Source organism: Lontra canadensis, unplaced genomic scaffold (assembly GCF_010015895.1).
Source record: "Lontra canadensis isolate GAN:19392208 unplaced genomic scaffold, GSC_riverotter_1.0 scaffold4, whole genome shotgun sequence".
In the NCBI taxonomy this organism is placed as follows: Eukaryota; Metazoa; Chordata; class Mammalia; order Carnivora; family Mustelidae; genus Lontra; species Lontra canadensis.
In genome coordinates this window covers 38,836,890-38,863,661 of record NW_022630998.1, presented here as the reverse complement: position 1 = coordinate 38,863,661, position 26,772 = coordinate 38,836,890, and the positions used below count along the sequence as shown (strand labels likewise).

General features: G+C 34.5%; 1 protein-coding gene across 2 annotated transcripts in view; it reads left to right on the top strand.

Annotated features, from left to right (window-relative positions):
• FCHO2 (FCH and mu domain containing endocytic adaptor 2) overlaps positions 1-26,772 on the top strand; it is a 118,253-nt gene that overhangs the window by 75,774 nt on the left and 15,707 nt on the right. For both annotated transcript variants that reach the window (XM_032848700.1, XM_032848693.1), the window contains exons 12-22: positions 1,200-1,257; positions 1,534-1,709; positions 3,118-3,129; positions 3,595-3,619; positions 5,598-5,640; positions 7,825-7,919; positions 12,125-12,228; positions 16,550-16,679; positions 21,189-21,300; positions 24,598-24,753; positions 25,100-25,232. In XM_032848700.1, the coding sequence (XP_032704591.1) occupies positions 1,200-1,257; positions 1,534-1,709; positions 3,118-3,129; positions 3,595-3,619; positions 5,598-5,640; positions 7,825-7,919; positions 12,125-12,228; positions 16,550-16,679; positions 21,189-21,300; positions 24,598-24,753; positions 25,100-25,232 (1,044 nt within the window). The remainder of the gene's footprint in view (positions 1-1,199; positions 1,258-1,533; positions 1,710-3,117; positions 3,130-3,594; positions 3,620-5,597; positions 5,641-7,824; positions 7,920-12,124; positions 12,229-16,549; positions 16,680-21,188; positions 21,301-24,597; positions 24,754-25,099; positions 25,233-26,772) is intronic.

Below are 26,772 nucleotides of genomic sequence, written 5' to 3'. Positions count from 1 at the left end.
TTAACTTTTTATTACATTTGCTGTAACAGTTGCATTCTCCTTACATGCATGTGTTTATGTATGCGTGTATAAGATTTTTTCTGATCCATTTCAGGGTAAGTTCTGTACATTATGGCCCTTTATGCCTAACTACTTAAATGTGTATTTCCTAAAAATAGGAATATTCTCTTAACATAGCATCCTTTATCCATTCTACTTCATCATTATCCCTTGGAGGTACAATACAACTTTATTGTATTCTGATTTCTCCTTCCAGTGGCTTTTCCCCCCCATAAAGATAAGCAGATATCTGTGTTTTTAAATTTTCCCATCTTTCTTACTTCTAGGCTTTTTTCAGTTAGCAGTATTTCCTAGAAATCATTTCATATGAGTTCAATAATTGAATAGTACTCTGTTTTCTCTATGTACTATAGTTTATTCAAATATGCTTGGACATTTAGGTGCTTTCCAGAAATTTTGAATTATAATCTTTGGTGAATAAACTTGTTGCATATGTATGTTTAAATTGTTGTAAATTAAATTAAATTGGTGTATCTTCAAGGTAAATTTCTAGAAATTGAATTTCTGGGTGGAAGAGAAACACATACCTGTTTTTGTTAGATAATGGTAAATTTCTCTCTGTAGGGATTGTTCTATTTTGTACTTATATCAGCAAAGTATAAGAGAACATTTTCCCACAGCTTTGCCAACAGAGTGTATTTTTGAGCTTCTGAATTTTTGCCTGTCTCCTGGGTGATAGACCATATTTTAGTGTAGTTTTAATTTTCTTAGTCATCTTTTTTTTGTTGTTCTGTATTTTTTATAAATATTTATGTTTATTTAACCTGTCAATCCTCTGATTTCATCATCTCTCATCTCCAGGCACATACAGTCTTGTGCTTTTATTTCTTCACTTTGAAGAATTGGGTGAAAATTTGGTTACAGAACTGCCGGTGTTCCTGACCGAACACCTGTTCTCTTCCTTTTAGTGTTTCTGCCCTTTCATTTTGCAGTACTTTCCTCTTTCAGACAAGTGAATTACAGAGTGTGAGCTGAAGCTAACTTAACCAAAAAGATAGAACTTTCCCACTGTTACTAATTTTATGAACCTCTTGTTGATAAATGATGTAGCTGCTGTGAAAGGTAAAGCTGTTTTGCTAATCTTTTATATTTCTGTAGTTGGAGCCCTCGTTACAGTCTTTTTCTTCTTTTTCCCATAGAACATTCCTGATGTAGATGAAGAAGGCTATAGTATAAAACCAGAAGCAAATCAGAATGATATCCTTTCATCATCTGGATATTCCTATATAAGTACACAGTTTTAACACAATATTCTGTTGTTTAATAAAGACTTCAGTTTTTAACTATAATAAAATAGTTATTTTATTATAAAATTTTTTCATTTGATGTGTTTTTACTAATGAAAGTTAGTAGTTCTATTTCTCTTAAAGTCCATCTGACCTCTTAAAAGTTTATATTCCTTTTTATAAACATGTGAAAAACTGGTTATGCATTAAGATAATTTAAAAACTAAATTCTTTAACTGATATTCACATACCAAAGAGAACCATTTCTACTCATCTAGTGATTCTGATTCTGAAGATGAAGAACCAAAGAAGTATCGGATACAGATCAAACCCATGCATCCAAATAACTCGCATCACACAATGGCTTCCTTGGATGAATTAAAAGTGTCCATAGGAAATATCACGCTCTCCCCAGCAATATCCGTAAGTAAGAAAATGAGCAAGTTCGTACTTTGTACATAGAAGCCTTTATTTATTTATTTTTTTAACTCATCTGCTTGCATCTGGTTAATTTTAGCAATAGTTAACCATATTGGATAAGGAAATACTTTACAGTTTTTCTTCCTTTTTATTGAGGTATATAGTTCTGAATTTTTATATAGGCAAATAAACTTAAGTTTGGCTTAGTTTTGCTTCCCTTTGAAAGTTTTACAAGGAAACAAAAATCTATTTCTGCCATTTTATAAACAGTTTGTATGTTTGTATGTTTCAGAAATTCGAACTGGCAGTATTAATCTTTTCCTCATTTAATTTTAAAGATTTTCTTGCATATTTTATGAACCTTATGTGAAAATGGGAATTCCATAAAGAAGGATTTAAAGATTAAATTATATGTCTGCTGCTTTTGTAACTGCATTAGTTGTTTTCCCATATGTTTTATATAAAAAAAGGCAAATATAAGAATTCTTAGTGATTGTGGTTAATTCCTCAATTCTGACATGCCATACTTAACAGCTTTTGAGGGAGGAAAAAAAATAATCATGGTGGCTAATATTTCCATTGATGTCATACTCTAAGGAGTGTGAAACTATGGAGAAAAAAGCATGTCCTAAAATGACAATTTAGTCTATCTGTACATGTTCATCATAACTGGTATTAGACCTTTTCTCCTTGATAATGGAGAATAAAAGTTCTCCCCATTTTATATTGTTATTTAATATGTATTTTAGATAGCCTGTGTGTATTTGGGAAAAAGTGTTTTTCTCTCAGTCATGTACTTTTAGCATTTAATTTTTTTTCTACCAAAAATTTCTGAAGTGAGGTTTTATTCTATCATTGCTATTTTAACACAAAGATTAGTGCCCAGATTATTATATATAATTATTTTAATATAGATATAATCATATTAATTATATGTAAATGAAAAGAAGTTATGAAACCACTAAAAATTTTTATTGTGTAAGAGCATTAACTAATTTAAAAAATAAATATAAATAAAACCCGATCCTAGGGGAATATATAGTAAAACATTAAGCACCTAGCTCTGGGTAGTGAGATCATTAATGGTTTTAAATGTTGTCCTTTGTACTTCTCTCTCTCCCCTATTTTTTAAAAGATGGTGAACATACTAGTTTTGTACTGAGAAAATAAATAATGAGAAAATCTTAATCATTAATACTGGGTTTGAAAAGAGGATAGTTTGAGTATTTTTTCTTGGCCAGTTTGCTTATCTAGCTCGTGTCCCCTAACAATGTTCTGCAGGTGTTTTAAGATGTATAGATTTTAGGTGTGATTCAGAAGTGAATAGACAAATTATGAAACTAAGAAAATAAGATATGTTAAATTCTAAAATGGACACTGTGTCTTTCTTTTTCTTTCTATGTACAACTAGAGACATAGCCCAGTAAGTACAAGATTTTATATTTTTACCTACTGACTTAAAAAAAAATCCTTTTGATGTTTGAATGTTGATTTTTAAAGTATTTGTTTTAAATTTTTTAAATTAGTAGATTATAGTATCTTGCTGTAGGTACCAACATTTTGATATTTTAAAACATTTTATTGAATGTTAAAAGTACATGTATTATCTTTTACTATAAAACACTGAAAGTTTTTTTAATGTGATTTTTGAGTAGATATACTAAAAACAACTTACAATTAGGTCTCCATTAATATTTTATGAAGTCAGGGTGCCTGGCTGGCTCAGTATGTTAGAGCATGCAACTCTTGATCTCAGCATCCTGAGTTCAAAAACTGTGTTGGGCATGAAACATACTTTTTAAAAAACAAAAAAAAAATTTTTTTTACCAAGTATTTCATTACCATATTCTTTGTTTAATGACACTTAGTGTTTGAATTTCTGTTTTAGGTGCAGATGAATCGGAATTCTTCTAGTAAGTTTAACATTTAAATTGGTTATTTTATGTCTATGAAAATGTATCAGGCAGGGGCACCTGGGTGGCTCAGTTGGTTAAGCATCTGCCTTTGGCTCAGGTCATGATTCCAGGGTCCTGTGATTGAGCCCCAGGTTGGGCTTCCTGCTCAATGGGGAGCCTGTTTCTCCCTCTCCCTCTGCTGCTCCTCCTGCTTGTGCACGTGAGCGCGCGCGCTCTCTCTCTCTCTGTTAAATAAATAAATAAAATTAAAAAAAAATTATTAGGCAGTTTGCTAAGCTTATTGTAGCCTTACATATGTATTTAGTTAGAGAAATAAATGGTTTGTTCTCATCACAGCTGTTAACAACAGACTAGAAGGATACTAACTTTAAACAGAAGACAAAGTAGGTATATTATTTCTTTTATCATTTAGACATGCCTTCAAGTTTAATACTTGGCTACAACATTTTTCAGAAATCAACAAAGCCAAAGAGTAGCTTCTTTTTAACAACGTTTAAAACTGTTTTAACTGGCATAACTCTGCCTCATGAACCAGAAGGCATTATGAGATGAGTAAGTTTTAGCTTTCCGTACTTATAAGTCATATCACAATTGCAATTTGTATTACATGGGTTTTTTTTTTAGTATAGTAACTTAATTATACTAAAAAATTGGGTGGATGCTGACATCTTCTGCAGCATCATGCATTAAACATAGCAAAGGTGGGGAAAACGTAAAATTGAGGCAGCCTACTCAAAAGTTACACAAGTTTGTAAACACAAGCCTTAATAAAGATCATAATACCAATCCTATTAAAAATTCTAGCACAGTTAGGGGCACCTGTGTGGCTCAGTGGGCTAAGCATTTGCCGTTGGCTCAGGTCATGATCTCAGGATCCTGGGATCAAGCCTCACGTTGGGCTCCCTGCAAGGTGGGAACCTGCTTTTCTCTGTTCCTCTGCCCATCCCCCCCTCCAATTCTCTCTTTCAAACTCTCTTTCAAATCAAATTAAAAAAAAAAAATTCTAGCACTATTGACAAGACCTATTAAATGCATAATAAGTACCAAACGAAAAGTAAGATTTTAATTTTAAAAAAGAAATGATAAGTAGCTTGATACAGGGATACCAGGAAAATGAGGATGAAAGTGGGCTGCTTTTATGCAGTTACTTACATAAGGACAGATTGCAGAAACATGGAGGTGAACAGCGCAATAGGTACTTTGGGCCAGACAGAGGGCCAAAGTGAGCTCAGTGGGACTGTGTGGTATGAAGGGGCATCCTGTATAGTGTGGTATTCCTCATAGTTTGCTGCACTTATCCATGTTGGTGCGTTTTCATTTACCAGCTATTGGTTGGTGATCTAAGACATTAAGGTGCAGGGAAATTTGCTTGTGAACCAACCTGACTTTTACACATTACTGATTCTCTTTACTCTGTGTACAGTTGCTAATGAAATGATTCACATTACCAATGCACAAAGGGAGCAAAACAGTCTGTCTTATAAAGACTGTTGTTCTAGGTTCCTATAAAATTTTTTCAAGATACAGTATCCTTCAAGAATAACTATTTTTGGTCAATATAATAATAATATTCTTAGAACCTGAAAAATGCTTTCATTATTCATCAGTTCTTGAGTAATACTTAAGTATTTCAATATATGTTCTAACTTTTATATTTCTAGCCTGTCTTTCTCTGGTCTGAACAGCAGTTTTATTCTCATGACTATGATAGTTTCATTGATTTAAGTAATTTCTTACCAAAGATGTTAGAAGAAATGAGGACACAGCAGAAATTCAGCTATTATTTTGATATTCTCAGGTGATACTCTTAGCATGTTAGAAAACTTGTTAGTCTTATTTTTCCTTTTCTCCATAATTTAAGAAACTGCTATCAATTCCACAATTTTTAAATTGTTCATAGTAAAAAGTTATGTGTTTCTCTTAACATTTAAATCTCAGATTATGAATTTTTTCATATTTTGGTTTTTTTAATTAGGTGAAGAGTTAACAAAATCAAAGCCATGTGCTGCTTCCAATGAGTAAGTTTCACAGTTAAATTTTATTTTTAAATAGACTATTTTTAGAGCAGTTTTAGGTTCATAGCAAAATTGAGGGGAAGCTACAGAGGTTTTGCATATATATTCACTGCCCCCATATATGCCCAGCCTCCTTCACTATCAGAATCCCCATGAGAGTAACATTTGTTAGAATTGATGAACCTGCACTGACGCATCATTGTCACCCAAAGTCTGTGGTTTACATTAGGATTCGCTCTTGTTCTTGTATATCCTATGAGTTTTGACAAATGGGTAAGGACATGTGTCTCTACCATTATGGTGTCATACAGAATACAACTGCACTAAAAATCCTGTGTCCTCTACCTGCTCATCCTTACCTTTTTACTGTTTAGAATTAAATATCATTCTTTTGTCCTTTTTTCCTAGAGAGTTTTATTATCTTTGCAGTTTCATTTGGCATGTTGGTAATCATCCTCTTTTCTGAGCTGTCAAACACTCTGTGGAGTTTCTAGTTGTTTTAAATTCTCATTTGATACTACTTATAATTTTTTAAAAAAAATCCTTATACAGTTATATTTGGCCTTGGTGACTTTGCTACTTCTAAATAAAGCTAGGATCCCAAGTTCATACATGTCTGTATTTCAACTAGTTATTCTCATGGGAATTTTCTCACTTTCTTCTATCAGTTTTGGCTGTGATCATGTAAAATAGACTGTCCTTTTCATGAACTTCAAAACAAGGAAATGTCTCAGTTAACTTAAAAAGGCTAGCTAGCTCTTTTTAAAAAGAAAAAAAGATGTTTTAAGCCAGTGTTTCATGGGTCCTCTTTCATTTCAGTATCTGTCAATAAGAATACATTCTTTTAATTTCTTTTCTGCTTAAGTAAAAGTGTAGGCTTCATTAAATGGATAGTTTAAAATTATTTGATACTTTGAAAGGCACTAATGGAACACGGTGGTATTCATTTATCATTTTTAAAGATAAGTTCAGTGTTTTAAAAAAATTTTTAGTAACTTATGCAATCATGATTTTAGGTTTTATATTTAAGATGCTGTGTGCTTTCATGTAGGTGCATGTTGAGATACTAGATACATGCTTATAGGTAATTGTACCATTTTCTCTGAAATGAGCCTGCTTTCTAAGATTTAAAAACACTGTATTAAATAATGGTAGTTTGAGACATTAAAATATTATTTTAATGGGATTAATCTTTTTAACACTTTATATATAAATTTTACTTGTTAGTCATAGCTCAGTAAAGCTGGAAGTAATTTAAGAGGTGGTGGCAAAGTTCAGGTACTTCAGGATTTTAGAGGTTAGACATTTTAAAAGCTTATGACTAAAATGAAAGAGAGAAACATTCATATAAAAGTTTTTATTAAAATAAAGAGCTAGAAGTTGAATCCTGAGAGAAATTAGCCCAGTAGATTTCAAGGGGTAATTGGAGGGAACTCTTTGGTTACACAGCATATTGAGATTTTTGAAACTTGAAAGTTGATGCTCTTGATGATTTTGTCCACAGTCTTGAATGACCTCTCACAAAAAGATGTACATGATCCAAACGTTTCACTAGACTGCCTCAATAGCCTAGGCTGTGGATTGTCTAGGGAGAAGTCCTGCCCTCCTATGACCTACTATAGTAATCAGACCTTTGAAGATTATATCAAGCTGTTGGGCTTACTTCTCTACTTGACAGTTTAAGAGATGAAGGAATAGAGTAAAAGATTATTTTAAAAGTACTTAACTCTGATGTTAAAAATTTCTGCCTGATTTTCTGTGTATGATTTGGTTAGGTTTCAATGAGCAGACCTGACACTACTGTAGAATTAAGTACCTTTGTGTCCTTGGGCAGTTCATTTAGGCTCCAGGGGACTGCTTTTCTTCCTTTGTAAAGCTGAAATGGTTTCTGTTCTTATAGCCCCAAAACCAGAGTATAACAAGGTGTGATTGGTGCAGATTAATCTTCTCTACTGCCTCCTACCAATTTTACATGTTACTGGAGGTTCTGCTTATAGTAGTTTAAAAAAAGTTTTAATTTAAACCAATATTTGTTAAGTTTCTTCACACAATCCATTGACAGAATAGCCAACTTTTAAATGCTGTGTATTTAGCTGTACAATTCTGTGAGATAAAAATAAATGACTAAATTTTATACTAATAAAATATTCCTTTGTTAAAATCTTTATTTTTAAAATGTTATGGCAGGAAAGGGACCAGTGATTTACTTGCTTGGGATCCCCTGTTTGGACCATCTCTTGATTCATCTTCTTCAGCTTCATTAACTTCGTCGTCATCATCAGGTAATGTATATATGTATATGTATGTATATGTGTGTGTGTGTGTGTGTGTGTGTGTATATATATTTAAACTGAGGGATTCATTAGTTACTTTTCTCCTTATTGATTTATTCATCACTTTTGTGTTATACTTAATGGTCAAAAATATTCTTATCTTCTCATATTGCCAGATAAAGTGATTTTATGCTAGTTAACTTAGCTGAAAGATCCTATGGCTTAAACAAAATTTTATGGAACACCATTTTTTTTTTCATTTTTGTATTTCCATGAATCATTCCCTTTTCAATGCCCAAATAATTCTCACTGTTCCTAGATAATTCCACTGTATAAATGTTCATTAATGTAATCCGTCTTTTCTTATCAGATATTTGAGTTGCATCCAGTTTTCTAGTATTATGAACATCCATGGATAGAATTTCGTGAACGTGTCGTAATACCCTTATAATTTATCAGTACAACATTTGAGTCTCTAGATAAACCCATTGATATTTATTGCCAAACTGCTTTCCAGAAAGGCTTTAGCACTTCCCAAGCAATGTGTCAAAGAAACTTGAATGCTTTTTAGATGTTGTTTTGGCAAGAATATGTTCATTTTCTCTTTTCTTCAAAATATAAAATCCCACACTAGCCAACAATCCAAGTAGGCATCAAAATGCTTGTTAATAAAACCACTGCTTGTTCAAAGCAAGAGAATAAAATCCACTTTATGTTGGTCTTCAGCCTTCTCTGGGATTTCAGGAATGTTCTTCAGTATTTGGGGTTAGGGGAGTGAGGGAATTGTCGGGGAGAGAATGTGAGTTGATTGAGTTCCTGCCACATTGCTCTGCTAGGAGTTACACATATTCTATTTAATTTCACTTCATTAACTACTCCATGAAGTCCATTTTATTGTCCCTGTTTTATAGATTAAAAAAAAAAGTAAAGTTCAGAGATGATCAGGAACTTCTCTGAGATCATTTTATACGAAATGAAGAAGCATTGATTCAAACCTAGATCTTACTGATTTTCAAGTCTTCATTCTTTTCATTGCACTCTGAGATATTAACTAAACTATAAGCCATACCAAAACATTTTAGTATTCTGTTTATAAACCAATTTTTAAAAGAAATTGTAAGTGGATTGTTAGGCAACCTTAATTCTAGTTTGGAATTTTGGAGGAAGTGGTCTATATTTAATACTTGAATAGACTGCATAAGGAAAGTAAGTATACAGGAAAAACTGAAGTTGTTATTATAGTCTCTTTTTTGTTGAGTGAAAATGTCAGAATGATGTTTTATATTTAGAATGAAGAGCCTTCTAAGTAGCGTTTTTCAGTTTTGTTAATGTATTTTTTATGAATTGTTTTTTCAAAATATTGAATAAAAATTTTCACATTGGTATCGCAGTGGCTTTAGTTATACAGAGATTCCTTCCTAACTGCCCTTAGTTTCTTACTCTTTTTCATCACAGTCTCTTCCTTTTTAAAAAACTTTTTGCTTTAACTCTTGGTAACTTTCTTAAGGATGTTTTACCCCTATCACTTTTAACTTTAAAAATGATTAATTTTTGTTCAGTGGCCATTTGATGTGTGGTAACTAGGAAATAAAAAGTAACAATGTTTTAAGTTCACTTTTGTAAGCATTTTTAAACCTTCCTATACAGTCTGAAAAATGATGAAATTATTTTATCTTCCAGAGAATGTTAGTCATGTTGAAAAGAGATGATGGTAAAAATCTCAAAAGATTTGACAGGGTGTAAAGGTGTTAGTGCTGTGTTACTCAGCAGACTGCCGGACTGGCTAGCGATGAAATAAGGCAGAGCAAGTCAGTGTTGGAGTTAATATAAAAAACTAGTGTAATATTTTTCAAAAGATAATTTTAAGGGATTTTTGCAGATCACAAGTGGTCAGTTAATTCATGAACAGAAGAAATGGTCTACAGTAAGACTTGTCATAGGAGGGTTTTATTTATATATCAGTGTTTATACTTTTACCAACTGTTAGAGATAGCTTTTGTTCCTCTGAGAAAATAGGAATAATTATGGCTTATACATTTTGGACCTTCAGTTTTACTCATATGTTTTTTAAGTTTCTTAATGCTCATACTTATTTTTCTTGGTAATAGAAAGTTTGGACATGTGTTTTTTTTGGAAAATGTATTACTACATTTTTCTAGTTTTGAGTGATTAAAATAACATTAACCTGAAACAAGAAAACTATCTGGCTACATAGATTCATACTTTTGTTTGAATTTTCTTGTTGCTTCTGGTGTTCAACTGCTTTCCCTTCTTTCAGCTTAAGGAACTTAAAAGAGTGCAACAGAAACTCTTTGTCTCACACGGATTTGTTTGAGTGTATAGTAATTGAGTCTTTACTTGAAACCAGCATGTATGTGGAATTTGAAAAAGCAAATTGTAATTATTTGAAAGAGCTGAACCTTAACAGTTCTACCAGGCTAGGTTTGTTTGGAGTCAGTCTGAATGTCATTTGGATAGGCGATTTGCCAGTATCGGTCAGTGCTGTTTTCATTGATAATGGGCCTGTCTTTAAAGTCAGTATGTCATAGCACAGGGAAATGTTATGGTTCTCAGGTTGGTGCACATTTCTTCCAGTGAACTGTTTAAAGTAGGAGCGCAGCATGAAAGAAGTGGTGCTCAGTGGAAGAAGGCAGCAGCCTCAGAATCTACACATGGTTTCTTAGCAGCTTTATGTTGTTACCTTCAAGCAACTTGAACCTTGCTTGTATCTCTTAGCCCTTCATAGAACAAGCTTTCTGAAGGATTCCATACCCCTCATGCTTTGACTTTCCTATCTCTGTGACTACCTTTTTCTTTAGGTCTTTCCTTGTTTCCTCCATTCCTTCATCAGTGACCATGGGTCCTCAGTTTGTTTCTCCATGGGTTTATACTGAGGCCTATTCATATATTTTTAACTTTGCACATCTGCAAACTTAATGTAATGGTTTATATTTCTTCCCATCCGTATTCTTCAGTCTGAATTACAGACCCACCTTTTAGAATGAACCAGAGGGATGATTTAAACAGGGATGCCTGTGTCGCTCAGTCAGTTCAGTGTCTGCATTCAGCTCAGGTCATGATCCCAGGGTCCTGGGATCAAGTCCCTCCTTGGGCTCCTTGCTCAGCAGGGAGCCTGCTTCTCCCTCTGTCTGCGGCTCCCTTTCTCTCTGACAAATAAAATCTTAAAAAAAAGAAAAAAGATGATTTAAATTTGCTTCCGTTCCTCACTCTTGTTTTGTTTATGCTAATACATTTGTGACTTTTGATGATGTACACTTGAATTTCATTAATTAGGAATACTCAGGTTAGTGTCTGATTTATGAAGTGGCAGAACTTGCAGATGGCATTGAAAATCTGAACATTTAATTTATGTAGGATTTAGGAGCAATGAACATTATATGGGAGTTCTATAAGGTGTTTTCTTACCAAAAATTAACTGTAGTGATTTGGGGTATTTTTTTATAAGTAGGATTTTTTTTTTAAAGATTTTATTTATTTATTTGACAGAGATCACAAGTAGGCAGAGAGTCAGGCAGAGAGAGAGAGAGAGAGAGAGAGGAAGAAGCAGGCTCCCTGCTGAGCAGAGAGCCTGATGTGGGTCTCGATCCCAGGACTCTGGGACCACGACCTGAGCCAAAGGCAGAGGCTTCAACCCATTGAGCCAGCCAGGTGCCCAATATAAGTAGGATATTTTTAATACTTTTAATTATTACCAGAAACTTTGCAATGTAATTCAACTTGTAACATGACTTTTAATTAAGGTAAGTGTTTTATTTAGACTTCATGTTACTACTTTGAAGGTGTTATTTCAAATAAGACTTGGTCTTACATTACTGTCAGTAGATATACTGACAATAAACTATAGACCTTAGCCTTCAGTTGGTTTATTCTCTCTAGATTTATCAGATTTTATTTTTTAATGTGTGTAAAGAATTAAAACAGGAATAAGTTGCTATGTATCAGTTCTATTGAAAAGTTAATGTATGTGTGTAAGTGTGTGTGTGTAAGTGTGTTTTCCAGGAATATTGTTAGCTCAAGAAAAGCTTATTTGCTAGATTCCCAGTATTCCAACAAATATCTATAGTTATATAAGTATTTAAAAACTCCTGAAAATGAGCTTTGACTCCTAAGAGTTCCTCTATAATAGAATGTCTTTATGTACGGATTGCTACATACTAATGATTTTCTTCGAATTCTCTTTTTCCCCTTACCAGCCAGGCCCACAACTCCTCTTTCTGTAGGCACCATTGTTCCACCTCCAAGGCCTGCTTCCAGACCAAAGCTTACTTCAGGCAAACTCAGTGGGATTAATGAAATAGTATGTACTCAGGTGTTTTTTTTTTTAATTATAACTGTTTGATGTAAGATGCAAATGATATTTTTTTCTATATGCCCCATTACAGTTAAGCACTTGGAATTATCTACTGGAGTCTTAATAACTATAGAAAAGTTTTTCCAGACATTTCCTTTACTCCCTCATATTATCTCAGTGATCATATGCATGGAATAAGACATTGTTCAGGAGGAAATGAGATTCCTGAGAAAGCATATAATAAAAATATCATTCAGTATCCGTTCTTTTGCATTTAAGAAGCAATACTCATATAATTCTGCTTTAAGTCAAATGCTAAGGAAGAAATGGTGGCCGTTCTTAGGACTTAGAAGTATACTGGCAGGAAAATCCTGGAGGGCATCCAGTCCAGCTTTGTTTTATACATAAAGAAACTAGAGTTTGTTCAGGTCACTTAATTGACTTGTCAAAGTACATGTTGCTTCTGGAAAAAAGCATCAGCCTACAAAAGTTGTCAGATAATTAAAGGAGATCTACAAGTAATATTCAGAGTGAGCTGCTCCCAAACCAGGCTTCTTGCCTCTCATCTTTTCTGCTTTGCTTAATGTTTTACACTAATTGTCAGTATTACATTTCTAAAAAAGTCAAGCTTAACCTTCCTTTTCCCCAGATAGACATTTCCAGTGGTCCCCCATAATCCATATTGTTGAATGTTTTAGCTGAATGTACAAGCCTTTTTATCGAGTGGCCTCAACAACTTACATTCTTACCTAACTGCCCAACTTTCTCCTCTTTGCAACCTGTGCTCCAGCCCTCTGAAACTTTCCAGTGTTCCCCAAACACATCATGTTCTTTTATGCACCCATGTCTTTTGCTCCCTTTACTGAAATGTCCTTCAGTTGTCTATGTAGGAAACTGGTCTCTTTTTTTTAAGATCCAGCTAAATATCATCTAGCTAAAGCCCTCTTTGATCATTACTCTTCCCCCCAAGTAGATGTAATCATTCTCTTCCTTATACCCATATACTTTGCTCAAATTTCTTTTAGCGTACCAATTATGTTATATGTTCTTTCCTTGAATATTCCCTTCACCAGACTATACCTTAGCCAGTCTCATACTTTGCATAATGCCTGTCGCATAGTGAGATGTTGTTTCATGAATAAATGAAAATGCTGGAGCACCAAGTGTTGAAATGGTGACATCTTTCTCCTCTTATCCTAACGAACAGACTTCAGGGAGTGAACTCAAAGACTCTAGGTACAGGCTGCCAAGGAGATGATTATTTGAGCAATACAAAAATGACTAGCTCTTATTACCATGGGATTTTTTTCCTGATTGTAAGAGATCATATAAAATTTGGGAATTAGAGAAGACACAAAATTAAAATCCCTTCCATATTTCATGACCCAAAGATACCCAGTTAAACTTTTTATATATACCTTTCATTAATTTTTGAATGCTTAAATATTTATTCATTCACAGTTAAACATAGTTGTTAAAAATGCAAGCTTATTAGTGACTAATTACTTGAGCAACATTAGCCAAATTATATATTTGGAGTCTCTGTTTCCTTATGGGTAAATAGGTATAAAGAAAATAGGTGGTGTGAAACTTAAATGAGTTACTATGTGTAAAACATAACTTTATGGAGTGTGAATAATTGCTCAAAGTTACTGTGAATGATAAATCAAAGGTCATACCTTACATTTTTTTTACTCTTCACTTGAAAATATTTGGGGGATACCTTTCTATACCTTTCTATTTCATGAATTATTCCATAGATTTCAAACTTTTTTCAAGTCGTAGAATCCTTTGTTAAATGATCTTTTAAGTTGCAAATCTATTAAGTAAATAAAAGTGGGACTTTTATACTAGAATCTTTCACCCTTTACTCCCTGCGGTAGCCTGGCAAACCTTCTAGAAACCATCCTCTGAGGGCTTCAAGGAGCACCTTTTGAAACAGCTGCAGAGCATAAATGCTCTATCTTGTAATACCACTGTCAGCATTAAATTTTCAAAGGTTTTTAGAGATGTGATTATTTAACATTTAGTTTATATGTAAATTTTCATTATTCAGTGTTGTCTTAATGATTTCATTATAAAAAATGTTTTAATGAATATCCTTTTATTTACTTCTTTGCAGACATGATTAACTTAGTAAAAAAAATTCAAGGTAAAATTCATGGAGTAAAGACACATTTTTAAGACTCTTGATGATTTTTATTGCTGTCTTGCCCACCAGGAAGGTTATGCTGATTTGAATTCTCTTCAGCTGTACATCAGAGTGCTCTTTTCCTTGCATGCTTGTATGTGCACTTTTCTGGGGGAGACTAAATGTTCACAGGGTCTGTAATCACACCCTTTCACATTCCTATAGTGAATGCCTCATTGTTCTAGAGCAGTTGTTTTCAAAGTTTATTCTCCAGACTAGCAGCAGCATTACCATCACCGAGGATCTTGGTAAAAATGTAGTTTCTGTGGCTCTACCCCAGACACATCAGAAATTTTGTCAAGTGGCCCTCCGAGTGATTCTGATGCATGTTTGGGTTTAAGAACTGCTATTCTTAAGTAGTGCTATTCAATAGAAATACCATGCAGTAACGCATATAAAGTTTCATAGTAGCCACATTAAAAAAGGAAAAACAGTGAAATTAACTTTTTATTTACTCATCACATTTAAAAAAAATCAATTTATAATGTAAGCAGTATAAAGAATGAGAATATCTTTTCTGTTTGTGTGTGCTAAGTCTTCAAAATCTGTGTATTTTCTACTTAAAGCTCACCTCACATTTGGACTAGCCACATTTCAAGTGCTAGTGGCTACTGTATTGGACAGTGCCATAAACCACTTGAAAAAATGGGTGTGGTTTTGTCTTTTCCTAAAAAATTACAAAGTACACATTCTAAATTGTAAATTATAAAAATGTAGTGACATGACATTGGTCATGAGGCCATGTTGCTACAGGAGAAATTTCCCCCACAGTAGTTGATCAAGTCTTTTTTTCTAAGCTTGCAGGTTTTAGATTAGCTGTTGAATTATTATGTGTTTGGCCTCATGCCACGCACTACTTCCATCTGTATACATAGGGAGCTGCAGTTTCAACCTTACTATATTTTTTCAGTCTATTAGTCATTATTATCAGGTCATCAGAAAGCCATTCTCTGGAACCAATAGTTGAAAAATAGTTAATTGCGGGAGTAGGGTTTACTTAGTATAAAACAGTTTGGATGGTATCTAATTTTTATGTAAGTGTGTATCTGTAAGTGTATATTCATAGAATCAAGAGTTCACCAATTTCAGTGTGTGAATGCTTATAAAGGGTTTTGTTTTTGCCATTTGTTTTTCATGTCCTTCAGTCAATTGAGGACAGGAACAGTATCTTTTCATCGCTTTGTACGTAGTTCATAACCCATGACACATAGTAGGCACTAGAGAAGTACTGTTTTCACTTAATACTTTTACAGGCAGGAAAAATGTTATTTTTAAATAAGGAAAATATGCCTTATTTTAAAAAATGAAATCCCTGAGGAAGTGTTGCTCATCTATTATTGGAACACTTAGGAATATGAAATGGAAAAACCCATTTCTCCAGGTAAAAGAAATGAACTGAAGTTCTATTTTTTGTATTTGTTTTTATGTTTAGAAGAGTGGGAAGGCAGTAGAATTAAGATTTTCTCAAACCTCTTTTATGGGGTAAACTGTCTCAATAAAGAAACATTACAAGGAATTATAAAGGGAAAATGGACATATATGTAAAAACCAAAAGCAAAGGGCAAACAAGATTTAGGGGTTGCAGAAAATAAAGCAAAGGATTAGTGAAAGCTCAGGTTATACTAAGCCCTCCCGAAACTAAATCAGAGGAAGCTAGCAAAGACAACTATAAAAGGCGCAAAATGCCAATCTTATTTTTATCAATTTAAAAAATTTTTTTCTTTCTTCTAAGGCTCATCCATTCATTGCTGACAAGGGTACAAAGAAATACTCTCTTACATTTATAGGCAGTAAAGTGAATAATCCTTTTGGGAAGCAGTTTGGCAGTATGTATGAAAAGCCTTCATACTGTTTAAACTTATAGTTTAACTTCTGAGAATCTGTCTTAAACATACTTTTTGAAATGGAGAAAATATTCTATGTATAAAGGTTCTCTCAGCAGCATTATTTTAAAATAGCCTTCTCTGCCTTTAATCTCCTCTTGAAAATGATTTGACCTATGGCATTTGTTTTTAGTTATAAGAAACAATAAATTTGGTTTAGTATATTAAACTTAATTTTACCTGATACCTACAAATCTTGTCTTATAAGGAAGAACTCTTTTAGCATTTTGGTAAATAACTTTTTGTTTTTAAGCCCAGGCCATTCAGCCCACCTATAACTTCCAATACCAGCCCACCTCCTGCAGCTCCTTTAGCCCGGGCAGAAAGTTCTTCCTCTATCTCATCTTCAGCTTCATTAAGTGCTGCCAACACTCCAACAGTAGGTAAGTGATTATCAGAGATTACTTGTGATAGTCAGCATTCCAAGAATGGTCAGACTGAATTTTGTTTTTTAATGAGCTGATGAATAATTTAACATTACAAATTTTGATTTTTTGGAAACACAGCTGGCATTATCAGACTAACCACATTTTCCTTTTCTGTTACACAGTTTCTATTATTTGAATAGGAGGCCTTTTTTTTTTTAACACTAAGAGTATATCAAATTTATAAACTACTGACCAATATAAATAGTTGAAGGCGAAATATAATGCAGTCCTTTCTCATATGAAGTGATACTGGCATTCCTCAGTTTTTATTTTAATAATGATTCAACTTAAGAAAGGAGTTTTGTGCTTGCAATTAAGTATTTCTATAAGAATTTAAATCATGAAGATCTAAAAGTAGTGGATGTTAAGAGTACAGGCGTATAAACCTAGATCCCACCAAATAAATCTAGTATTATATTGCATCTAGATTTTGCTCAAGACATTTTTCTGTCTTCACTTCTAGCTATTTTTTTCTACAAATTCTTATTGTTTTCTTGACCACCGTTAATAAAGCAAAAAGCCACTTAAAGCTGCTGTTATGGGAGTGACAGCTTCCTATCAAAATTAGAACAGTTCCTACTGCTGCTTCTAAGTAGTAATGAGTCTATCTTTGATATTGCCAATCACTGATGCACACAACTCAACATAATTCAGTAGTTCTCAAAGGGTGATCCTTGTACCTGCACCATCTGTCTGCATCACCTGGAAACTTACTAGAGACAGAGACCTTTTCTGGGGCTAGCAGTTTTTGAATGGGCCTTCCAGGTGATTGTGATGCATGCTAAGTTTGAGAATAATAGCCCTATTTTAAGCAGATTTAATTATATCCAATTTGATTTGTTAAAACTCAGAAAGGAGAGAAGTGCATTTTCTAAGTGTGGCCATTGTAAAAATGACATAATATAGGCTAACGGAAGTTTAAAAGTTACTTGATTTTTTACATGTCCAAACATGATGTTACCATCCTATTTTATATACCTTTATGAGCATATAATTTTTCTTATCTTTTACTTTCAGGTAGAGTACATCTAGTAAGTTTTTCTTTTTGCTGTATTTAGCACTTTATTCATGTATTTTCTTTGTGTATGTGTTTTTATTAATTTGGGTTTTTGCAGACTGTTTTAGTCATAAAAAAACATAGATGGGTCCTTTAAAAGTTAGGTGGTCTGGGTAACCAAAATTTGGTTTAGTTCTCTATTTTCTCTAGGTTAATTTAGAAGGATTTCAATTTATGATGGAAATTATTTTGATTAAGTAGGTACATGTTTGTTTTTAGTTTGGACCAGTGCCAGCAATAGGAAAACCACAGGTAGGTGATAGCTATTACACTGACAGGTGGGATGTAATGTGTATTTTGTACAACAAGGCACTTTAAATCTACCATAAAAGTAGAGTTGTTGTTTTTTTTATTACAATGCTTATTCAGCTCTGTTTAAGGTTTTGATTCTTCTTGAAAATATTTTTTTTCCTGCAATATTTTGTATTTAAATATAATAGAAGATGATAATTTGATTGGGACACTCTCTGAAATTGAAAAGCACTGTGAGACTTCACAAGGTATTGTATCAGAAGCAACATATGTGTTGACTAATGTTCCTAAAGTGTATCTAAAATACTTTGTTACCTCATTTTTCCTTTTTCAGCAATGTATCCTGTCTCAGAAGTCAAGAATAACTCTAAGGTTTAACTTTCTCCATTTTGTACTAATTATGTCCAGTTGCTGTACAGGATCTATTGATATCAGCTCCCCACTTTTAAAAACCTATAGTGTTTTTGTATTGCCCTCCAACTGCTTGCTTTTCTTTCCTCCTCAACATTAAGAACCATCCATAAATCTTACTGCTAAAGGTGTCAGAACCATAGAAAAAGTGATGAGAAAAGAAGCAGAAAAACTATGTCAGTTTAAAAAATGGTAATACCTCAACTATCGGAGCAAAGGCTGTCCTAGGAAAGCCATTCATATTGTGAGGTGAGGTATAAAGGTAGCCAATAATTGGGAGTGTTTTTTAATCCTGAGCCGAAAGGCACTCCACAAAATTATTCATTATTTGTTATAGGAAGATACTTCTTACTTCAATTTTATAAGCTCTCTGCATTTTCAAAACATACAGTTGTTTAAATATAAAACAATGACTCCAAAATTAGAACCCATGAAGAATACAAGGAATTTATTTCTAAGAAATGATTTATTCTGAATAGTACTTTATAAATTAGACTCCTTTGCTATGTGAAGGACTTGGTTACATATGTCCCATGTCAAACATTTTTTTTTAACTGTGCATGTGCAGTATGATCTTGAAAGGAAAAGAGTAGGAAGTACTAAAGAGGATATGCCAAGATGTTAAGTGTATTTTGAGTTTTTTCCCCTACTGTTCAGTGTTTTTTTTCCTACTTGCCAGTGTTTCAGTAATGGACTTAATATTTAGAGGGACTGTTTGAAGAATTCTCAATTTATATGCCCAAATTGGATAACTGAAAATAATAACATGTAGGTTTCTTTTGATTTTCTTTGTCAAAGTAGGAACAACATTAATGTTACCCATGACTCTGTAAATCTCCATTTGTTGTAGGTGGTTTAAGGGAAAAGATTAAATTCACAGTTGAGAATATAGTTTTGTTTAGTAAACAATATAATAGCTTTCACCTTCCTCTGAAAAATACAATTTTCTAAATTTCTGGTGACCCTGTAGTTTAGAACAATATATATATTTTTTAAAAAGTTTACTGTTTGTATAGTTGTATTCAGTTAATCTATACTTAATCTGCTTTTTTCCCTCAACATTTTCTTATGCACATATCTGGAATTTCTGCCTTTTGATCAACCCCTTATCTTTCATTTAATAATCTCTCACCTGATCTAGAATTGAATCCCTGACAGCAGACATTTTTCTCTTCATTCCAGGATCCACTCTGTGTTCAGAGTGATCTTTAGTAAATGAAAAATATAGCCATGTTTCTCTTAAACATTTTTAGTGGTTTTTAGTGCCATAAAGATCAAATTAAAGATTCTCCATGCTGTGATCCGGGCCTTAAACATTTCTCTAGACACATTTCCATCTCTTCTCATCTTTCTAGTCATCCCTCATTGACCAAGTATGCTCATGCTTTGTAAAACTACTTTTGGTTCCAAAAGACAGCATTTTTTTTCATGCCACCTTGGCTTAATGCTGGACACATGTTACAGTTAGTAAATAGTAGCTGTTGTGATTTTTTTTTTGAGATTTTTATATTACTCAGTTTTAAATTTTCATATGAAATTAACTTTTTCTTTTTTTTCTTTAAACAGTCGGGGGGGTGGGGGCAGTTACTTTTCCTACTGGCCTAGAAGCAGTTCTTATTTTTCATCCCTGAGCTATTTTTTTTTTTTAACTATGAAGAACTTTCTAAGGCATAATTCCTTCAGAATATTAAATACCACCAAATCTTCTTAGCTGTTAAAGCTAACAAAAGATCTGTTTGTAGAATCTCAGTGTCACTTGTGAGGCAGAGAGTTAGTACTGATTTTTGTCAGAACTAGTATTTTAGGTATTTCAGAAGTAACACAGATTTATAGACCAAAAGCATACATCCAAATTTCTGAGACTTCTGTTGACCTAGATTGTGCATTCTTAAGAGAAAAACTGAATAAACTGTATTACTGGCTTTTTTTTTTTTAAGAAATTTCATCATTTATTGTATATTAAATAAAATGCTCCACTTGCCAATCAGTAGCAGTAGTGGTAAGGTGTAAACAGGAAGAGTACATTTGTCCAGAAAGGCAGTCAACTATTTTGAGGAATTTTCCTATTATAAAATAAACCTGAAACTTTACTTAGGTTAAAGAAAAAAACAAACCTGTACACATGTATAGATTAAATTTGTTTACTTGAAAATAATGTTTATATGAGTTGACTTTAAAGGTATATAAACTAAGTAAGTAAACTTTATATCAGGAATGTTATAAAAAATAACACTATTAATCCCATTTGTCAAGGTAAGGAAATAAAATGTAAGCATTAGACAAAGAAGAAGTAAAAGAATTATAATGAGTAGTGTATAATTTAGAAATAGCTGATGTATGGAAGTAGATGAAATACAAAAACCCAGTTTAATGCCCTGCTGTATGTGATTGGTAGAACCGGAAACAATTTAGTATCTGAAAGGTGAAGAAATGTTTTACTAATTTTAGTTGTTCAGGGGAAGGGCTTTTCCTTCTGATACTTCTTAACCAAAGTGTTCAGTGTCATTTCATTTAAAAGAAGTCAGTGTGACATGTTTTCCTGATTTTTTTTTTTTTTTTTTTGGTCCTCTGTATTATGTTTCAATGTGTTCTGTGCTCTATTTCTTAACCTCCAGATTTACACATGGGCCATCAGTGGAACCAGTAATAGAGTCATTTGTGACAAGCTAACATTATGAATTTACCTATCTTATTTTATAAATGTCTCTCTGTAGGATTTAACAAATGAATTGTATGTATTCTAGGTGTGTCACGAGGTCCCAGCCCTGTCAGCCTTGGAAATCAAGACACCTTACCTGTGGCAGTTGCCCTCACAGAATCTGTTAATGCCTATTTTAAAGGAGCAGATCCCACCAAGTTAGTTTTAAAAAGATATGTGTGTGTGTGTGTGTGTGTGTGTGTGTGCGCGCGCGCGCACGTGCATTTAGTAGAGAGAGGGCCTAGTGGTAAATTTTCAGTTACATTTTGATTCTGTAATAGAGTTTTCTGTTACTTATTTACCTGCCTTTTTTGCTATCAAATATAGTCATTTAGCAATTGTCTTCCTTAAAAACCAAACAAAAAATCACTATAATCAGCAGTAGTAATGGCTTTTTCCCCCAGTTTATTTATATTCTTCCCCAGGGTTTATGACCGTTATTACCCATCTGTTGTTTGACATAACTGTAGAGCAGGATGATGGCAGATGACTAGAAGGGGATAGAACTCTGAATCTTGGCTTAATGTATATCTTTGGTAAAATGTTATGTTTGCCAGAGACCTAGAATATATGTCTCATTTTTTTTTTTTTAAGATTTTATTTATTTGACAGAGAGAGAGATTACAAGCAGGCAGAGAGAGACAGGGAAGCAGGCTCCCTGCCGAGCAGAGAGCCCAATGTGGGTTTGATCCCAGGACCCCAGGACCACGACACGAGCTGAAGGCAGAGGCCTAACCCACTGAGCCACCCAAGTGCCCCTATATGTCTCATTTTTAAGACTCTTGTCAAGGAGTCAGTTTAACCCTCTTCTTTTAAGAAAAGATTTTGGTGAATGATCACCCCTACCTTTTGTGTATAAAACATATATTCAACATATAGTCAGTCATTCATCAGATATTTGAGTGCTTACTATGTGTAAGCACTCATGCAAGAAGCAGCTTATTAGTTTTCTCTTATGGTAATGCAAACCTTTTAGAGTAGAACTTTGTTTTCTTTAGTGAAGTATCCTCCACACTTGAGTACTTGATGGATAATTATATGTTGAACAACATGTAAGGTAATGGTATTGATATGTGCTGTGAAGAAAAATAAACTAGGGTAGGAAGAGACAAGAGTTACAGTAGAGGGCTACTTTTTTTTTTTTTAAACCTTTTTGATGTTAAATTTAAGGAGATGTTTCAAAGACATTGTGGAGCAAACCATGCAGATGTGTGAGGGAAGAGCATTCCAGTGAGTGTAAAAGGCTGAGATAGAAGCATGTTTGGCATATCTGATGAACAGCAAAGAGATTATCATGTCACTAAGTTGGAGTTAGCAAGGGAGTAGTCAAAGATAAGTCCTTAGAGGGGCCAGATCAGGTTGGGAATTATAGACCATGGTGAAGAGTTTGGAGTTTATTTTGAGCAAGGTCAGAAGCCAGAGAACTGATGAGGTTGCCTAGCTTTTTGAAGAAGCACTCTGGCTGCCATATAGAGAATAAACTAGAAGGAGCCAGAGTACAAACAGAGAAGATTAACTGCAGCAGTCCAGGTGAGAGATGATGGTGGCGTATATAAGGTTATTAGCTGAGGAGATCACGAATGATAATAGATATTGAATTCCTTTTGAAAACAAGGGTTGTCGAGATTTGCTAAAGGAGGAGATTGGTAGGTTTGAAGTACTTATTAAGACAACTAAATATGTGATTCTGGAGTTCAGGGAATAGGTCTTAGGTCATTAATTTGTATATAATCCTGAAAGCCACAGGCCTCAGGGAATAGAGAAGAGATCTCATGAGAACTATCGCTCCCTTCAGAGCTTTGAAAACAGGAAGATGACAATGATTTGGTAAAGGAATTTGATACAGCATGCAGCAGGAGAGGTGAGAGAACCAGTAGAGCAGTGTCCCAGAAATGAAGTGAATAAAACCCTTTCATGAAGGATGGTGTGAAGCTGTAAATGATGCTGATGATACGTCAGGAAAAATGGACCTTTGACATTCTGGAGATTGTTGGTGACATTTACCAATGATTTTAGTTGAGTGTTGGAGATGAAGGCATGTTTGGAGGGAGTTCAGGAGAAGGAAGTGATGCAAATATGGCTATATTTGGAAAGAGCAAGTGTAGAAAATTTTCAAGATGTTTTGTTGCAAGTGGAAGGAGAGAGGTGGAGTGGTAACAGTGGAGAAATGATAGAATCAAAGAGTTTTTATTAATTTTAGTTTGTTTTTTAAAGAGATACATTTTAGCATGTCTGTACACTAATTGGAAAGATCATTATTTTTGGAAAAATTTGAACTTTCAGGAAAAGGTACAATTCCATGGGTAATTCCACATTTCCTTTGATATGTGGAAGGAGATGAGCCTTAGTGCAGAAGCAGTGAAATTGGCCTTAAGTGCATTGACTGGTCATCTGTTGAAACAAGAGGGAAGGTATGAATACAGAGTCTAGTAGGAGTTCAGTTCTGAGGCTGTAAGTTCTTTCCTGACTTTACTTCCTCAGTATAATTTGAAGTCAATGACTGTGACTTTGGGGGAAGGAATACTGCATGTTGGAGGAGAAAGAAGATATGAGAAGAGGTAGCATTGCATAATGATGGACCAGGAAATCCCAAGAGACAAGGAAATGAGGTTTTGAAGGAATGAGTGAAAATATAGTAGGAACAGTGGATTGTGGAAGCCTTGAGGAGGTTGGAGACTTGGAGATGTGGTATTAGACAGAATGAGCCAGGAAAAGAGGAAGTGGCCATTAGAGGAGTGGGGACACTGAAATTGAGATGATGGAGGGGCTTTGGTGTGTCTGAGGTAGGCTGGAAGACAGGATCATTGGAGGTAAGGGGCTGAGAACTAGGTGAACAAAATATTAGGAGGATTATCTGTGTGGATGTTGAAATGGCTACAAATTATGATAATAGTGGTGCAGACCCAGACTTGACAGTGGGCCAAGAGCTAAAATTTTCAGGGAAATGAAATGGAATATTGAAGGTAACTTGAAAGGGATGGAATACCAAGTAGTATAGTTTGATGGTATAGGTTACAAAGGGGGCTGGAGATTTTTTGGAAGGAAGTCGGAACAGAGAGTTGGAAGGGGCAGTGAGAAGCAAGGAAGACCTCTCCCACTGCCACTGTCAGGCCCAGGACTCTGTGGGGTTTTCAGGGAAGAAGACCTGCAAGTGGAGATAGTGTTAGGGAAGGAGTGTCTTTATAGGACAGCCAGGGGAATGTTTCCACAAACAAGTGGAGGAATATGAGCTTTATGCTTGCATTTGTGTTTGGATTTAAGTCTAAGCAAAGACGATGATATGTGCATATGCCATTTCACACAAAATCATTTTTTAAATAATTAAATTGAAAAAATAATTGGTCCATAATTATGACAGATTTTTTTATGTGTCCTTCTTAAACCAAGCATGTTTTAAATGGTTATTAAAACACCTTATATACACCACTTAAAATTTTCCAACTCCCTAATTTCAGGTGTATTGTGAAGATCACTGGTGACATGACAATATCATTCCCAAGTGGAATTATTAAAGTCTTTACTAGCAATCCATCTCCAGCTGTGCTGTGCTTCAGGGTGAAAAATATCAGCAGGCTAGAGCAAATTCTTCCAAATGCACAACTTGTGTTCAGGTTTGTGTACTTTTGCTTTGAGGGTAAAATTTCTGTAAAACTTTACTTTTTTCCTTCTTTATTGAAGCAATAATAATTGAGTTGGGTGACAACACAGCCTGCTGTTGCTTGTGTGTTTTGGGTGGTAGTGGTGGTGGTGGTAGTTGTTAAATCCTTCTCTCCTGTCCATTATCTCAGTGTTCAGGCACTGCTGTGTTCTATTCTTTATCCCCCTAACTTTAATTTTCCATCATCCCACCTTTTGGGTTATTCCTACTAGTCTTCCCCGGGTCACCAAATGACAATACAGAAGCAAAGGATAAAGCCAAGTCGGATAAAATAACAAAAATATTTCTTATGCATACAGTGATCCATCACAGTGTGATTCTAACACAAAAGATTTTTGGATGAACATGCAAGCTGTTACTGTCTACCTCAAGAAGCTATCAGAGCAAAATCCAGCTGCTTCTTACTATAATGTAGATGTATTAAAGTATCAGGTGAGTGTCTTATGCTTACAAAAGTCCTAAATTAAAATAATAGAATCTCACAGATTAAATGAGTAATAGGTCATGGCCAAATGAGGTTTATTCCAGAAATTCAAGAATATTTCCTTTCCTTTTTTTTTTTTTTAAGCTAGCATCTTTTTTTTTTAAGTTTTTTTTTATTTATTTGACAGACGGAGATCATAAGCAGGCAGAGAGGCAGGCAGAGAGAGAGGGGGGAGGGAAGCAGATTCCATGCTGAGCAGAGAGCCCGATGCGGGGCTCCGTCCCAGGACTCTGGGATCATGACCCACCACTGAGCCACCCAGGTGCCCCAAAGATTTTATTTGTCAGAGAGAGAGATGGAGTACATGAGCTGCACAAGCAGGGGGAGTGACAGGCAGAGGGAGAAGTATCCTCCCCACTGAGCAAGGAGCCCTGATGTGGGACTTCATCCTGACCTGAGCCGAAGGCAGACCCTTAACCAAACCAGTGAAGCCACCGAGGCATCCCTAAAGATACTTCAAAATAAACTCTGTTAAGCCAAAGTAAATAGATGATCAAATTCACAATTAATGCCTGCTTAAAATACTGAGTAAATATAAATATGTGAATTTGTCCTTAACCTGAAAAGACCAACATCAATCTTAATGAAACACATAAAGCAGTTATAAAGTCTGGAATGGCAGACACCTATTATGCTCATTAACAGTATAAGATTTTTCTGGATGTGTTAGGACAGGTAGACAAGAGAATAAAGTAAGCAGTAATAAACACTGGAAGGAAGAACCCAGATATTACTTACAAATGATATTATAGTCCTGAAAAATCCAAGGGAACCAACTCAAAAACTATTTGCTATAAGAGCTTTTAGTAAAGTGGTGAGTGTAGTGCAAAAAAGTAGTAGCTTTCTAAATAACCAGTTAGGAATTCTAATGCAGAAAAGATAATGACAACAACAAAAAGAGTAATCAGAGTTGGAGAGGTCGTATAAGATGACAACCTAGGAGGATTCTGAATTCTCCTTCTAAGGACACACCAAAGCTACAGCTATATCTGGAACAATTTCCTCTAAAAAAGACCTGAAAGCTACCTGAATGTTTCCTTCACATTAGCAAACAGGAAAAGGGTCACATGGAAGCATGCAGGAGAGGCTGATACCCAGTCTCCCTACAAACCCCACCTCCAGCGCTGCAATCCACAATCAGAAGGGAACTCATAAACCTCGAGCTTCTTCCTGAGTGAAAGGTTCCTGTCGCACATTGGGCATCCCAACTTCTAAGACCTGTGCCTGAGAAAAGAGCCCCCAAAATATCTTGCTTTGGAAGGCAACAGAGCTGATGGCCGTGATACACAGGGCTATAGTGAATCTGCAAACCCTTATAGAGGGCTCTTACAGAGATTCACTCACCTTAGGGACGAGGGCAGAAGCAGCCATTCAAAAGGTACTCAGACTATATGTGAAAGAGATTCATTTGCTAATTACAAAATGTGAGCCAGTGAGGCAGGGGCCTGTATAGGGATACTCTGCAGGGATAGAGGATTAGCAAATTAG